General features: G+C 39.2%; 1 protein-coding gene and 1 long non-coding RNA gene across 6 annotated transcripts in view; one reads left to right on the forward strand and one right to left on the reverse strand.

Moving 5' to 3' along the window:
* Window positions 1-14,986, forward strand: part of EPB41L5 (erythrocyte membrane protein band 4.1 like 5) — a 135,108-nt gene that overhangs the window by 90,888 nt on the left and 29,234 nt on the right. For all 5 annotated transcript variants that reach the window (XM_082464736.1, XM_082464738.1, XM_082464739.1 and 2 more), the window contains exons 17-18: window positions 10,864-11,015; window positions 13,432-13,529. In XM_082464736.1, coding sequence (XP_082320862.1) covers window positions 10,864-11,015; window positions 13,432-13,529 — 250 coding nt within the window. The remainder of the gene's footprint in view (window positions 1-10,863; window positions 11,016-13,431; window positions 13,530-14,986) is intronic.
* LOC309662284 overlaps window positions 1-14,986 on the reverse strand; it is a 130,006-nt gene that overhangs the window by 32,025 nt on the left and 82,995 nt on the right. The gene's annotated exons all lie outside the window — the stretch shown is intronic.

A 14,986-nucleotide genomic window follows, 5' to 3' on the forward strand; every position in this document is an offset into this window, starting at 1 on the left:
CCTTCTAGTGTAGTTTTCATTTCAGTTATTGTATTGGTCATCTCTGTTTGTTTGTTCTTTAATTCTTCTAGGTCTTTGTTAATCATTTCTTGCATCTTCTCGATCTTTGCCTCCATTCTTATTCCAAGGTCCTGGATCATCTTCACTATCATTATTCTGAATTCTTTTTCTGGAAGGTTGCCTATCTCCACTTCATTTAGTTGTTTTTCTGGGGTTTTATCTTGTTCCTTCATCTGGTACATAGCCCTCTGCCTTTTCATCTTGTCTATCTTTCTGTGAATGTGGTTTTTGTTCCACAGGCTGCAGGATTGTAGTTCTTCTTGCTTCTGCTGTCTGCCCTCTCTTTATTTTTTTTTAATTTATTTTTTATTGAAGTATAGTTGAATTACAATGTTGTGTTAATTTCTGCTATACAGCAGTGTGACTCATATATATATATATATATATATATATATATATATATATATATATGTATGTATGTACACACACACATTCTTTAATATTCTTTTCCATTTTGGTTTATCATAGGATATTGAATATAGTTCCCTGTGCTCTACTGTAGAACCTTGTTGTTTATTCTCTGTGTAATAGTAGTTTGCATCTGCCAACCCCGAACTCCCAGTCCAACCCTCTCCTACTCCCTCCCCCTTGGCAACCACCAGTCTATTCTCTATGGGACACAGATCTCTTGACTAACAAAGGAGTTCTGCTTTTTGTTCTTACTATCCCTTTTAACAGTTTTCAAAAGAATTTTTTTCTTATTTGGGTCCCAGACACAGGGTATATAATTAAAATATGGCCTTCATTCCTGTAGGAAAGCATGGAACAGAGGCATTTTCTTTCCTTCTCCCTAACTCAGTGTGTCTACGACCTTTCAGCGTTGCCACAGCAGATGAATTGTGTTGAAAGTCTTGTTCCTTAAAAAAACTGTTAAAATAGAATACATGGGGTTTCTAGATGGAATTGTTTTCTTAATTTCGTTTTCCTGTTGTTCATTGAATGGATATGGGTGAACAGTTGATTCTTATATATTGATCTTGTATCTTGCAACTTTGTTGAACAAGATTGTTACTTTCTAGTTTTGATATCCTAAATTTGAATAAAATTTTTTAAAGCAACTTTATGTTTTATTTTTACATATTTTAAAGTATTTTTATCATATTATGAAATTCACTTACTGTAATTCCATGATTTTTAGAAATGTATAAAATCATACAGTAACCACCACGATCTGGTTTTAGAACATTTTCATCATCCCCAAAAGTTCAGTCTTTATAAATTTGACTTTTCTATACCTTTTATGTGAACGGAGTCACCCAGTGTACAAGGTCTCACGTCTGGCTTCTTTCGCCCAGCAGAATGTGTTTGAGCTTCGTCCACGCACCCTCGTGTGCTCCTTTCAGTTGCTGCATAGCAAGACAGTTTATGGATATCGCACATTTGGTTTATGCATTCACCAGGTTTGGGGAATTTGCAGTGTTTCCATGTTCTGGCTGTGAATAATGTTACGGATATTCCTGTTCATGTCTCAGTGTGGATGTAAGGTACCGGTTCTCTTGGATAGACTCCTAGGGGGAAAATTGCTGGGTTGCACGGTGAACTTACATTTTAACTTTCCGCGAAATTGGCAGACTGGTTTCCAGAGCAGAAATAACGATTGTTCCAGGTCCCCACACCCTCTTCAACACTTGTTATTTTCTGCCTTTTTGATTATAGCTGTTGTAGAGGGTGAATAATGGGATTTCATTGTGGGTTTGATTTGCATTTTCCTGAGGGCTAGTGATATTGAGCATCTTTCCATGTGCTTGTCAGCTATTTATAGATCGTTTCTGGAGATGTGTCTATTTGGACTTTTGCCCATTTTATGTGGGCTATTTGTCATTTTAACATTGAGAGTTCTTTGTGTAGTTTGGAAACCAGTCCCTTATCAGACACATGATTTGTGAAAATGTTCTCTTAATCTGGGACTTCTCTTTTCGTTTTCATATTAGTGTTTTTTAGAAGCTCAAGCATTTCATTGTGATGTAGTCCAACTTACCAACTTTTTGTTTTATGGATGGTACCTTTGGTATAATCTCAGAACATTTTGCCAACCCAAAATCACAAAGATTTTTTTCCCCCATGTTTTCTTCAAATATTTACAGTTTCAGCTGTTAACGTTTCAGTCTATTATTCATTTTTTTTAAGATTTATTTATTATTTATTTTTGGCTGCATCAGGTCCCAGTTGTGGCATGCGAGATCTTCGTTGAGACGTGGGATCTTTTGTTGTGGTGCACAGGCTCTTCATTGTGGTGTGTGGGCTTCCCCCTAGTTGTGGCATGCGGGTTTTCTCTCTCTAGTTGTGGCGCGTGGGTTCCAGGGCGCGTGGGCTCTGTAGTTTGCGGCACACGGGCTCTAGTTGAGGCACGCGAGCTCAAGTAGTGGCGCGCAGGCTCAGTTGCCCCGCGGCACGTGGGATCTTAGCTCCCTAACCAGGGATTGAACCCGTGTCCCTGCTTTGGAAGACACATTCTTTACCACTGGACCACCAGGGAAGTCCCTGTTATTTATTTTGATTTCACTGTTATGTATGGTGTGAGGTTAGTGTCTAAATTCATATTTTTGCATGTATTTCTAGTTGTCTTGCCACCGTTTGTTGAAAGACTGTCCTTTTTTCCGTTGGTTTGTTTTGGCAAAAATCAACCATAAATGTAAGGAATTCTGGACTCTCAATTTTGTTCTGTTGATTTACATAACTTGTTTTGTGCCAATACCACACTGTCCTAATTACTGTGGTTTTATAGCAAGTTTTGAAATCAGGTAGCATGTATCCTCCAACTTTGTTCTTTTTCAGAATGCATTTGGCTATTCTAGCTCCTTTGAATTTTATATAAATTTTAGGATTGGCTTGTCCATTTCTACAAAAAAGCCTGCTGGGATTTTGATAGTGAATGCATTGAATTTATAGATCAGTTTGTGGAGGATTGTCATCTTGACAATATTAAGTGTTCAGTCCATGAACATGAAACGTCTTGCCACTTATTTAGATCTCCTTATTTATTATAGTTTTAACTGTACAAGTCCTGCATATCCTTTATTAAATTTATTCCTGTTGTTATTCTTTTTTCTTAAATATTTATTTTGTTTATTTATTTTTTTTCTTTGGCTGCATCGGGTCTTAGTTGCGGCATGTGAGGTCTTCGTTGAGGCACGTGGGATCTTTTGTCGCAGCACAGGCTCTTTGTTCTGGCGTACAGGTTTTCTCTCAGTAGTTGTGGCATGTGGGCTTAGTTGCCCGCAGCATGTGGGATCTTAGTTCACCGACCAGGGATTGAACCTGTGTCCCCTGCATTGGAAGGAGGATTCTTTACCCCACTGAACCACCAGGAAATTCCCCTGTTGTTACTCTTTTTGATGCTATTGTGAATGGAATTGTTTTAATGTCAGTTTTCTGTTATTTGTTGCTAGTGTATAGATATAATTGATTTTTGCATGTTGATCTTGTATCCTGCAACCTTGTTGAACTCGTTTATTACTTTCTAGTAGCATTTTGTGGATTCCATTGGCTTTTCTATGTATAGGATTCTATCATCTGCACATAAAAACCTCTTCCTTTCTAATTTGGGCCCTTAATTTACTTTACTTTTCTATTGCCTTTTTTTTTCTTATTGCACTTTTTAGAACCTCTGGTATATTGTTGAATAGAAGTGGTCAGAGTGGGCATCCTTGTTTTGTTTCTGACTTACAGGAGAAAGAATTCAGTCATCCATCATTAAATATGATGTTCGCTGTTGATTTTTTTGTAGATTCCCTTTATCAGATTGAAGATGTTCCATCTGTTCTTAGTTTGTTGAGAGTTTTTGCCATGAGTGTTGTTGGATTTTGTCAAATGCTTTTCCTGTATCTATTGAGATGATCACGTTTTCTTTTATTAAAATGTAATATTACATTAATTGATTTTGAAACATTAATCCAACTTTGCATTCCTATGATAAATTCCACCTGGTCATGGTGGACAGTCCCTTTTATTTCTTGCTTGATTTTTTGTCACGTGTTTGGAATGGCTCCAGTATCAGGGTAATAATGGGCTCATAGAATGAGTTGGAGAATGTTGCCTTTCCTCTATTTGTGAAATACTTTGTTGAAGATTGGAATTATTTCTTCTTTTAAATATTTGATAGAATTTACCAGGGAGGTCCTCTGGGCCTGAGCTTCTCTTTGTGAGAAGATTTTTAATTACTGATTCAATTTCTTTACTTTTCTATGTCTATTCAGATTTTCTGTTTTCCTAGAGTGAGCTTTGGTAGTTTGTGTCTTTCAAGGAATTTTTGCATATCATCTAAGTCATTGAATTTATTGGCATAAAGTTAATAATATTCTCTTATACCATATTAGTATCTGTAATATCTGTAGTGGTGTCACTCTTCCGACTCCTGATATTGTAAATATGTATTCTCTCTTTTTATCAGTCTAGCTAGAAGTTGTTAATAATATTGAACTTCTCAAAGAACTAGCTCTCAGTTTAATTCATTTTTTCTATTATTTTTCCCTTTTATCTTTATTATTTTCTGCCTTCTTCTTCCTTTGCATTTAATTTGCTCTTTTTCTAGTTTATCAAGGTATAAGCTGAGGTCATTGATTTGAAAACTTTCTTCTTTCCTAATATGGATGTTTAGTGTTATAAGTATTCCTCTAACTATTGCTTTAGTGACACATCCTACAAATTTGGATATGTTGTGCTTTCGTTTTCATAGTTCAAAATTCTTTTCTAAATTTCCTTTTCATATCTTTTTAATAAATTTATTTTATTTATTTTTATTTTTCTGGGGCTGCGTTGGGTCTTCGTTGCTGCGCGCAGGCTTTCTCTAGTTGTGGCGAGTGGGGCTACTCCTTGCGGTGCGCAGGCTTCTCATTGCGGTGGCTTCTCTTGTTGCAGAGCGTGGGCTCCAGGCGCATGGGCTTCAGTAGTTGTGGCACTTGGGCTCAGTAGTTGTGGTGCGCAGGCTCAGTAGTTGTGGCGCATGGGCTTAGTTGCTCCACGGCATGTGGGATCTTCCCACACCAGGGATCGAACCTGTGTCCCCTGCATTGGCAGGTGAATTCTTAACCACTGCACCACCGGGGAAGTCCCTCATATCTTTTTTGATCCATGGGTTATTTAGAAGTGCATTATATAGTTTCCAAATATTTGGGGATTTTCCAAGGAACTTTCTGTTTTGGATTTCTAATTTAATTATGTTCTGGTCATAGAACACACATACTTTGTATGTTTTGAGTCCTTTTGAATTTATTGACTCTTGTTTTATGGCCCAGAATATTGTCTGTCTGAGTGATTATTCTGTATGCACTTGAGAATAACATGTGTTTTGATGTTTTGATGGAGTATTCTCTGAATGTCAATTAGGTAAAGTTGGTGGTTAGTGCTGTTCAAGACTACTGTACCCTTGCTGATTTTCTGTTCTAGCACTTATTGAAAGAAGGGTATTGAAATCTCCAACCATAATTGATCTATTACTCTTTGCAGTTCTTTCAGTTTTGTCTTCATGTATTTTGAAGTGCTGTCATTAAGTTCATAAATATTTAGGAATGTTATATTCTCTTGATTAAATGACCCCCTTATCCTTATGAAATGATCATCTTCATTTTAAGTACTGTTCTTTGCTCTGAACTCTACTTTGATATCAGTATATTCAATGTAGCTTTCTTTTGACTAGTGTTAGCATGGTATATCTTTTTCTATTTATATTTTTAATCTTTGTTAATTAATTTGTTTCTTCATATTTAAATTGTGTTTCATGTACGCAGCACATAATTGCGTTTTGCTTTTTAAATCTTAACTGACAGTCTCTGCATCTGAAAATTGGTATGTTTTAGCTTTACACAGTGGCAGTATTATAGCCAATGAGGTTTATCCGAGGCGTGATTATTGCTAATTGAAAACTCTTCCCAGTACCCTGCCGTGATGACTTGAAATACAGTCAGCATTGGCAATTTTTGACAGTCTCTACAGAGACTGAATTTTTTTTAAAAATGGTACGTTTATACTACTTCCTTTTAATATGATTATTGATATGATTGTGTCTATTATCCTGCTATTTGTTTCCTGTTTGTCCCATATGTTTCTTGTTCCCATCTTCCTCTCTGTTTTTTTTTCATTAATCAGGTGTTTTTTAAAAAATTCCATTTATATCCTCTTCTTACTCCTCAGCTATAACTCTTTGGGTTTTGGGGGGTTTTTTTTCACTTTATTTGTTACTTTAGCCTGTACAACTTTCACTTATCACAGTCTGCTTTCACGGGATATTATACCATTTCATGTGTTGTATAAGAACTTTACAGTAGTGTACTTCCACTTCTCCCCTCCCAGGCTTTGTACTATCATTTGTCAAGCATTTTACTTCTATCCGTGTTTTATACTCCACAATACGTTGTTTGTTTTACTTCTGCCTGTAGGTCTTCCTTTAGCGATTTTTTAGTGCTGGTCTTTTGGTCATGAATTCCTTTTATTTGTCTTTCTTTTTTTCTTTATTAAGATATAATTCACATACCATACCATTTACGTATGCAAAGTGGACAATTCAGTGTTTTTAGCACATTGATAGAATTGTGCCACCTTTATTACAGTTCTACTTTAGAATAGTTTTACCCCTCCCCCAAAGAAACCCCATCCCCATTATTAGTTGTTCTGCTCCTCACCTATTCATACTTTTGGCGAGGGAGGGATCCCCCACCCTAAATACTACAAGATGGCCAGACACACAACGCCCAGCCCTGGACAGGTGAGACAGACAGCAGTTTATTAGACACATACTCATGGCTCAGGGGAGGAGGAAACCCCACAACAGCGGGGCCTCGTACGTGTTGCACTTGCGAGCAGAGTGGACAAACATGGACTTTGGGAGGCAGGCTTTATAGGGACATGAGAATGAGCCACCCTGGTTCCCATGAGGGGACGTGATTGGCTCGTCTGAACAGTTTCACGGGCTGGCAGAGAAGTGAAGCTTGTGGGGTTAGGAACATGGTGGGATGCAGCTGGTATAGTTGAGGGGAACCTTCTTCACTGGGAGGGCATATCTGGTGAGAGCTGGGAAACTCATGGTTGGGCCTTTGGGGCCTCATGAGGCTCAGGGACGTCCAGGCAGCCCGTGCTGTTGAAGCTTAACTTCAGACCTTACACCACAGCAGTCAGTCCCCTTTCTTCTCCAGCCCCTGGTGACCACAGATCTGCTTTCTGCATCTGTGGATTTGCCTGTTCTGGACATTTCATACAGATGGACTCATATGATATGTGGTATTTTGTGTCTGGCTTTTTCCCCTTAGCATTATGTTTTCAAGGGTCCTAGCATGTATCAGTACTTCACTCCTTTTATTGCTGATTATTATGCCACTCTGTGGATATACCACATTTTACTTATCCATTCCTCAGTTGATGGGCATTTGGGTTGTTTCCATGTTTTTGGCTATTATGAATAATGGTGCCATGAACATTTGTGTATACATTTTTGTGTGGTTGTTTGTTTTCACTTTTATTTGGTATATACATAGGTTTTCCTTTATTTTTGAAAGCTTTTTGGCTGGATATAAAATTTGGGTTGATACGCTTTCTTCTTTCAGCGCTTTTAAGATACTCCTCCCCCAACCTCTAGTTTGCATTATTTCTGATAAGAAATCTGCTGTCATCCTTTTTTTTTTTTTAAACATTTTATATTGGAATATAGCTGATTAACAATGCTCTGATAGTTTCAGGTGCACAGCAAGCGACTCAGCCATACATATACATGTATCCATACTCCCCCCAAACTCCCCTTCCATCCAGGCTACCCCATAACATTGAGCAGAGTTCCCTGTGCTATACAGTGGGTCCTTGTTGGTTATCCATTTTAAATATAGCAGTGTGTACATGTCAATCCCAAACTCCCTAACTGTGTCTTCCCCCTATCCTTCCCCCCTAGTAACCCCCCTTTGTTCTCTAAATCTGTCAGTCTCTTTCTGTTTTTGTAAATAAGTCCATTTGTATCATTTCTTTTTAGATTCTGCATATAAGGGGTATCATACGATATTTCTCTTTCTCTGTCTGACTTACTTCACTCAGTATGACAATCTCTAGGTCCATCCATGTTGCTGCAAATGGCATTATTTCATTCTTTTTAATGGCTGAGTAATATTCCATTGTATATATGTACATCTTCTTTATCTACTCCTCTGTTGATGGATATTTAGCTTTCTTCCATGTATTGGCTGTTGTAAACAGTGCTGCAGTGAACATTGGGGTGCATGTACCCTTTCAGACCACGTTTTTTTCTGGATATATTCCCAGGAGTGGGATTGCTGGGTCGTATGGTAGTTCTATTTTTAGTTTTTTAAGGAACCTCCCTACTTTTCTCCATAGTGGCTGTATCAATTTACATTCCCACCAGCAGTGTAGGAGGGTTCCCTTTTCTCCACACCCTCTCCAGCATTTGTATTGTTTGTGGATTTTTTGATGATGGCCATTTTGACTGGTGTGAGGTGACCTCATTGTAGTTTTGATTTGCATTTCTCTAATAATTAGCGATGTTGAACATCTTTTCATGTGCCTCTTGGCCATCTGTGTGTCTTCTTTGGAGAAGTGTCTATTTAGGTCTTCTGCCCACTTTTTGATTGGGTTATTTTTTTTTGATGATATTAAGCCTCTTGAGATGTTTGTAAATTTTGGAGATTAATCCCTTTTTGGTCACATCATTTGCAAATATTTTCTCCCAACCTGTGGGTTGTCTTTTCGTTTTGTTTATGATTTCCTTTGATGTGCAAAAGCTTTTGAGTTGAATTAGGTCCCATTTGTTTATTTTTGTTTTTATTTCCATCACTCTGGGAGACAGATCAAAAAAGATATTGCTGCAATTTATGTCAGAGAGTGTTCTGCCTATGTTTTCCTCTAGGAGTTTTATAGTGTCCGGTCTCACATTTAGGTCTTTAATCCATTTTGAGCTTATTTTTGTGTATGGTGTTAAAGAATGATCTAATTTCAGTGTTGTACATGTAGCTGTCCAGTTTTCCCAGCACTATTTGTTGAAGAAACTGTCTTTCCACCATTGTGTACTCTTGCCTCCTTTGTTTTAGATTAATTGACCATAGGGTTTATCTCTGGGCTTTCTATGCTGTTCCATTGATCTATATTTCTATTTTTATGCCAGTACCATACTGTTTTGATGACTGTAGCTTCATAGTTTAATCTGAAGTCAGGGAGCCTGATTCTTCCAGCTTCGTTTTTCTTTCTCAAGACTGCTTTGACCTTACGGATACCGAGGCGGGAAAGTGGGGTGGGGGAGTGGTGGTGGTGGTGGGATGAATTGGGAGATTGGAATTGACATGTATACACTAATATGTATAAAATAGGTTAATAATAAAAAAATAAAATAAAAGATTGCTTTGGCTTGCTGTCATCCTTATCTTACTCCTTTGAACATACAATGTTTTGGCTGCTTTTAAGTTTTTCTTTTCATCATTGGCTTTAAGCAGTGTGGTTATGATATGCTTTGGTGTAGTTTTCTTCATGTTTCTCATGTTTAGGGTTTCCTGAAATTCTTGGATCTGTGGGTTTATAGTTTTCATTGGATTTGTAAACACATCAGCCATTTTTTTCTTCAGATATTTGTTGTGTCCCACCCCCACTGTGGGACTCCAGTTATTCATACAGTAGGTTGCTTGAAGTTGTCCCACAAAGAATAACTGACATTCTTTTAATTTGGCAGATTCCTTTTTCCCTGAGTCTTTTATTTTGGATAGTTTCTATTGCTATGCCATTAAGTTCAGTATCTTTTCTAAAATCTAATCTGCTGTCCATCTCATCCAGTATATTTTTCATCTCAGATATTGTGGTTTCCATCTCTAGTAGTTTGGTTTGGGGCTTTTTTGTATCTTCTAGTTTCTGCTTAAGTTTTGAGGATATGGAATACAGTTACAATAACTATGTGTCTTTCTCTGCTAATTCTGGTATCTGTGTCAGTTTCTCTTGACTGAATATTCTCTTTAGTATGAGATGTCTTTTTCTGCCTTTTTGCATTCCTGATAATCTTTGGGTGCCTGACATGTGAAATTTACTTTGTTGTATGCCAGATCATTCTGTGTTCCTCTCAGTCCTCTTGAGCTTTGTCTTGGGATGCAGTTAAGTTACTTGGAAGCAGTTTGATCCTTTCAGGTCTTTCATGATGTGTTAGGTGGGTTTGTTGCCATGGTCAGTCTGGGTTAATTACTCTCTACTACAGAGGCAGGACCTTCCTAATACTAAATGCCCTTGAATTATGTTTTTTTACATGCTGTCTGTGGAGGGGGCACTGTGGCCCAGTGTGAGTGCCACTAGTTCTTTCCCAGCCTCAGGGAGTTTCCTTACACACGTTCCCTGATCAGTGCTCTCCTGCATACTTGAGGGGGGCCTCTGCAGACCTGTAGGATTCTCTCCTTGCCGGGCTGCTCTCTCCTGTCTGGTAGCCTGTGCTGTGAACTCCGGCTGCCTTGGTCTCCCTGTGCTGTCAGCCAAGGGGGGCCTCTGTGCTCTGCCGCACTGCACTCCCTCTGCACCCCGGCCCGGGGACTCCCTCAGGTCAAGCACAGGGCTCCTCGTTTGTTTTCCAAAGCTCAGGATCACTGCCTTCTGCTGTTTGAGGTCTTATGTCTTGAACATTGTTTTCCCCTTAGGTTATTTCAGTTGGGAAGCTAAATTCAGTTCCTTTTACTCCATCTTGGATGGAAGAGAATCTGCCCAGAGGGTTTTGACAGATGAATAAACTACTTGGGATCCAAACTATTAAATGAATTATTTTTCCAGCGGAGATTTTTGTTAGTATTTTAAATTCTTTTCCGGATAAACTTCTTGGTTTAATTAAGTTTTCTGTTACCTTTATAGCTTGCCTCTGAAGATTGATTTGCTAGATAGTCCAGACTTACTGGAAACAACCATTGATGATGTAGTTGGGGCACCTGACACCATGGCCACATCCCAAGCCCCAGGCGAAGTGAGCACAGCTGCCAGGCAGGCTGGATTAGAGGGGCTGGAAGGTGAGTGAGGCGTAACTAGACATTCTGTGTAACATCACTGGCATCGCCCTAGTCTGCCCGCCTTTGAAATGGCAGTTCCTCTAAGAATATTTTATGCAGTAGTTGGATTTGAAATGTTACTGTAGAATAGTTATGCCTTCTTGCCTTTTTGGCTTAAGGGTCCATTGAAATATTTAAGATCACATAATTGAGACCATTAAACATTTGTATCATTTATAAGTTCTTAAACATTTTTGAATTTTCAAATTTGCTTTTTACTTTGTTTCTTGAGTGAAAATTAAGAGTAAAAAGTTTCGTTAGAGATCTAGGGCGCAGGATTGAATGAATGTTTGGACATTCCATTAGTTCACAGAGAGTATTTTGTTTTGTTTTGTTTTGTTTTAATTTTTATTTATTTATTTATTTTATTTATTTATGGCTGTGTTGGGTCTTCGTTTCTGTACGAGGGCTTTCTCCAGTTGCGGCAAGCGGAGGCCACTCTTCATCACGGTGCGCGGGCCTTTCACTATCGTGGCCTCTCTTGTTGCGGAGCACAGGCTCCAGATGCGCAAGCTCAGTAATTGTGGCTCACGGGTCTAGTTGCTCCGCGGCATGTGGGATCTTCCCAGACCAGGGCTCGAACCCATGTCCCCTGCATTGGCAGGCAGATTCTCAACCACTGCGCCACCAGGGAAGCCCTAGTATTTTGTTATTAATGAGGGCTGTTGTTGCCCAGACCCACAAAAATTAATAATCCAGAAAGAATGCTGCTTTCCTTAACTTTTTAAAAGGTTAAAAGGAAACAGTAAATTACACATTGAAAATTTCTATATACTTATGAGTTTGATTTGATATTAAAGCATAAACTGTCTTTAAACAGGAGCTTTCTGTTGAATCTCAGTGTGTGTTCATTTAAAAGCAGCTTATGTTTATGTGGCTCTTGCCAATTTTGATTTCTGTTGCTAAAATTAAGACACTCTCTTTAAACAACTTATTGGAAATTGCCAGTGAGTATGCTGTTGTCTCTGAGGAGTGTAGAATACAGCAATAGTATTTAGTAATTTAGAAAGAAACATTAATGAAAAGTTGCACAGTGCTTCTGCTTCATAGAACATGCTGAAGTACTGCTGGTAACTGGCATTAAAAATTTGTTCTGGGGCTTCCCTGGTGACGCAGTGGTTAAGAATCCACCTGCCAATGCAGGAGACACGGGTTCTGGGAAGATCCCACATGCCGTGGAGCAACTAAGCCCGTGTGCCACAGCTACTGAGCCTGCGCTCTAGAGCCTGCGAGCCACACTACTGAGCCCACGCGTCACGACTACTGAAGCCCACACGCCTGGAGCCCGTGCTCCGGAACAGGAGAAGCCACCGCAATGAGAAGCCCGCGCACTGCAATGAAGAGCAGCCCCCGCACGCAGAAACAAAGACCCAATGCAGCCAAAAATAAATAAATAAGTAAATTTATTTTTTAAAAAAATCACCTGGAGAATTTTAAAAACTACCAATGGCAGAAAACTACATTCAGAAATCTGATATCATTGTTCTAGGGTCAGCTCTGGGAATCAGTATTTCTTAAAAATTCCACATCTTATTCTAATGTGTAGCCAAGGGAAAGATGTATAGAATTAATTGATGGACACTTTTGGAAGATCCCTTTGACCAAGAGCAAATGATTTCATAGTTTTTCCCTCCCTTCTGCCTGATTATATAGAAATTATTAGGCATTCAACAGCTTCTTTGTCAAGTGGACAATGTAAAAATTCAAACTCCTACCAAATTGGTCCCTGCAAAATAAGATTAATACAACTAACAATTGTTAATTTAAATAGAACTCATTTAAAGCAAAATTGTCTTTAATGTATCATCTTTCAGTGGTTGCAGGATTTCATCTGTAGTGTGTTTTGCAGCCTGGTGGCATGTAGTGAAGATAAAACGCTTGTCCTTCATCACACCTGATGTCACCAATATGTAATATGTTGAGTCAGTGAGTGAATAAATGTGTGTCCTTCATCAGTTTGCTCCACGTACGTTTAGTTGTAGGCTGTGTGTAGTCAGGACCAAGGAAAGGAAACAGCCAAGTGCTGAGGTTTGCAGGGGGAGCTTGGGTGGTGCCTAGGAAGGAAGGCCGTGTCACAGGTGCCCTGTGCCTTTTCCTCTACTCTCGTGGCTGTGAGCTTTCTTAGCCACACATGCCATGGGGATTCCGCATCCAGCAGAGCAGATACAGGGTGATGTTCCTATTTAGGTTAGCTCTTAATCAAATTAATGGAGAGTTTCTTGGTGATAGAAAGAATATCTGTTCCATAGTGATCTGGGTTATTACCTGTAATTGATGGTAACTGATGTTGAGGGGTGTGGAGAAAGCCTAAGTCTTCACCCTCACACGGCTGTGACAGCCTGGCAGACTAAGCGGCTGTTTCCCCCTTTTTTTTCAGCATTAAAAGATGCCTCAGAGAAGCTCAAACACCTTGAAGTGGAAAGCGGTCCTTTGCCAGCCAGTCATCCCAACAGGGACGTTAACATCAGCACCCAGGTATCCAGAGTCCTCCCTTGTTGCCTGTCCCACAGCTCCAGACCTCTGAGAAGTCATTTCCATCGAAAGCCAGTACTTTTTCTTTTCTTTCCCTGGGAAATCTGTCTGTGCTGAACGCTTATCAACCTGTTTCACCATTTAAAAAGGTGAGATTTGTGGATGTGCCGGAGGAAACGTGGGCATCAGCGTTACGAACTATAAGGTCATCTCAAGTTTTTTTTTAAACACAGTCAAAAGTGATATGGTTATTAAATCTTTATTTTTATTCAGCCCAGCCCAGGCCTGTTGAATGAATTTTGTTTTGGTTTGGTTTTAAAGAGGAAAGGGGAACATGTGACTTGCAGTGCTCTTTCGTCCCTGGATAACTAGCTGGAGTTCTTCAGAGACCAGTACGGAGCACAGAGTGATGTTCTTCTTTCTTACATAGTCGCTGTTAAGATTGTCCTTTTGAATCCAAGTCTTCTTTTTTTTCCTTCTATTATGTTTTTTCTTAGAAATGTCTTTTAGAAGCTGATTCAGTTTCAGAAAGTCTTTCCTTTTTTTGACCCCTCAGTATTTTTCAATGATACTGGTCTGTTTCCTTCACATTGTCATTTTTTTCTACTGTCTCTGTAAGGTAGGGGAATGCGGAGTCAGAGACAGAAGGGTTAATTGAAAGCTTTAGATGCAAGCTTTAGATGGTTGGCAATTAATTTGACAAAAATTTAGCGGAGGCATGGAGTGATCCTGAAGAAGAACGAAGCCAGGTGAACCCTGGCGGGGTGGTGAAGGTGGGGAGCAGAGGGTGATTGTCACGCTGGAAATGCATCGAGTAGCTGCTTGATTCTTTTGCAGAATTCCCTGCACACTTTGCTGTAATGTAACTGAGCCTCTCAACCAGAGGATCTATTAAATTCGTTTTGAAGCCTTGGGAAAATGAGTACAAGTGTGGGTTTAAGATAGGACAGGGAATAAGAGAGTGGGTTAGGTGAAGGATGGTATGCCATCAAGGAGTATTTTAGGGCTCACGTAGCTAGGAAAATAATAGCTAATACTTAGTGAGGGCTTACTCAGTTCCAGGCAGGAATAACAGGAAAGAATTCAGTACTGTACTAATAAATAAGGGATATCAGACTAGTTAATAACTCTTCAGCTAGTGCTGTGTGCAAGTTTGTCAACTGAAAAAAAAGCACAACCTAAAAGTTGAGAGATGTGTGTTATTTGGTGGACTTTCTTAGTACTTTGAGCCTGGGACACAGCATCTGAGATAGCTCTGAGGGCCGGCTCCAAAGAGGCGGGGGAGGATGTATAGGAGTTTTTGCAACAAAGACCAGGTAGTGGGAACATCGAAAGATTACTGTTAATAAAAGAAAACCAGGCATGTCACGTTAAGGGATTTAGTGCTTTTCTATATATGGGAAGGTGCAAGAGTCTGGGCTCACTGAAATCATTCCTTTGATATGTACCTCAGCTCTCTG

Source organism: Balaenoptera physalus, assembly GCF_965194825.1.
Source record: "Balaenoptera physalus genome assembly, chromosome: 6".
Lineage (NCBI taxonomy): Eukaryota > Metazoa > Chordata > Mammalia > Artiodactyla > Balaenopteridae > Balaenoptera > Balaenoptera physalus.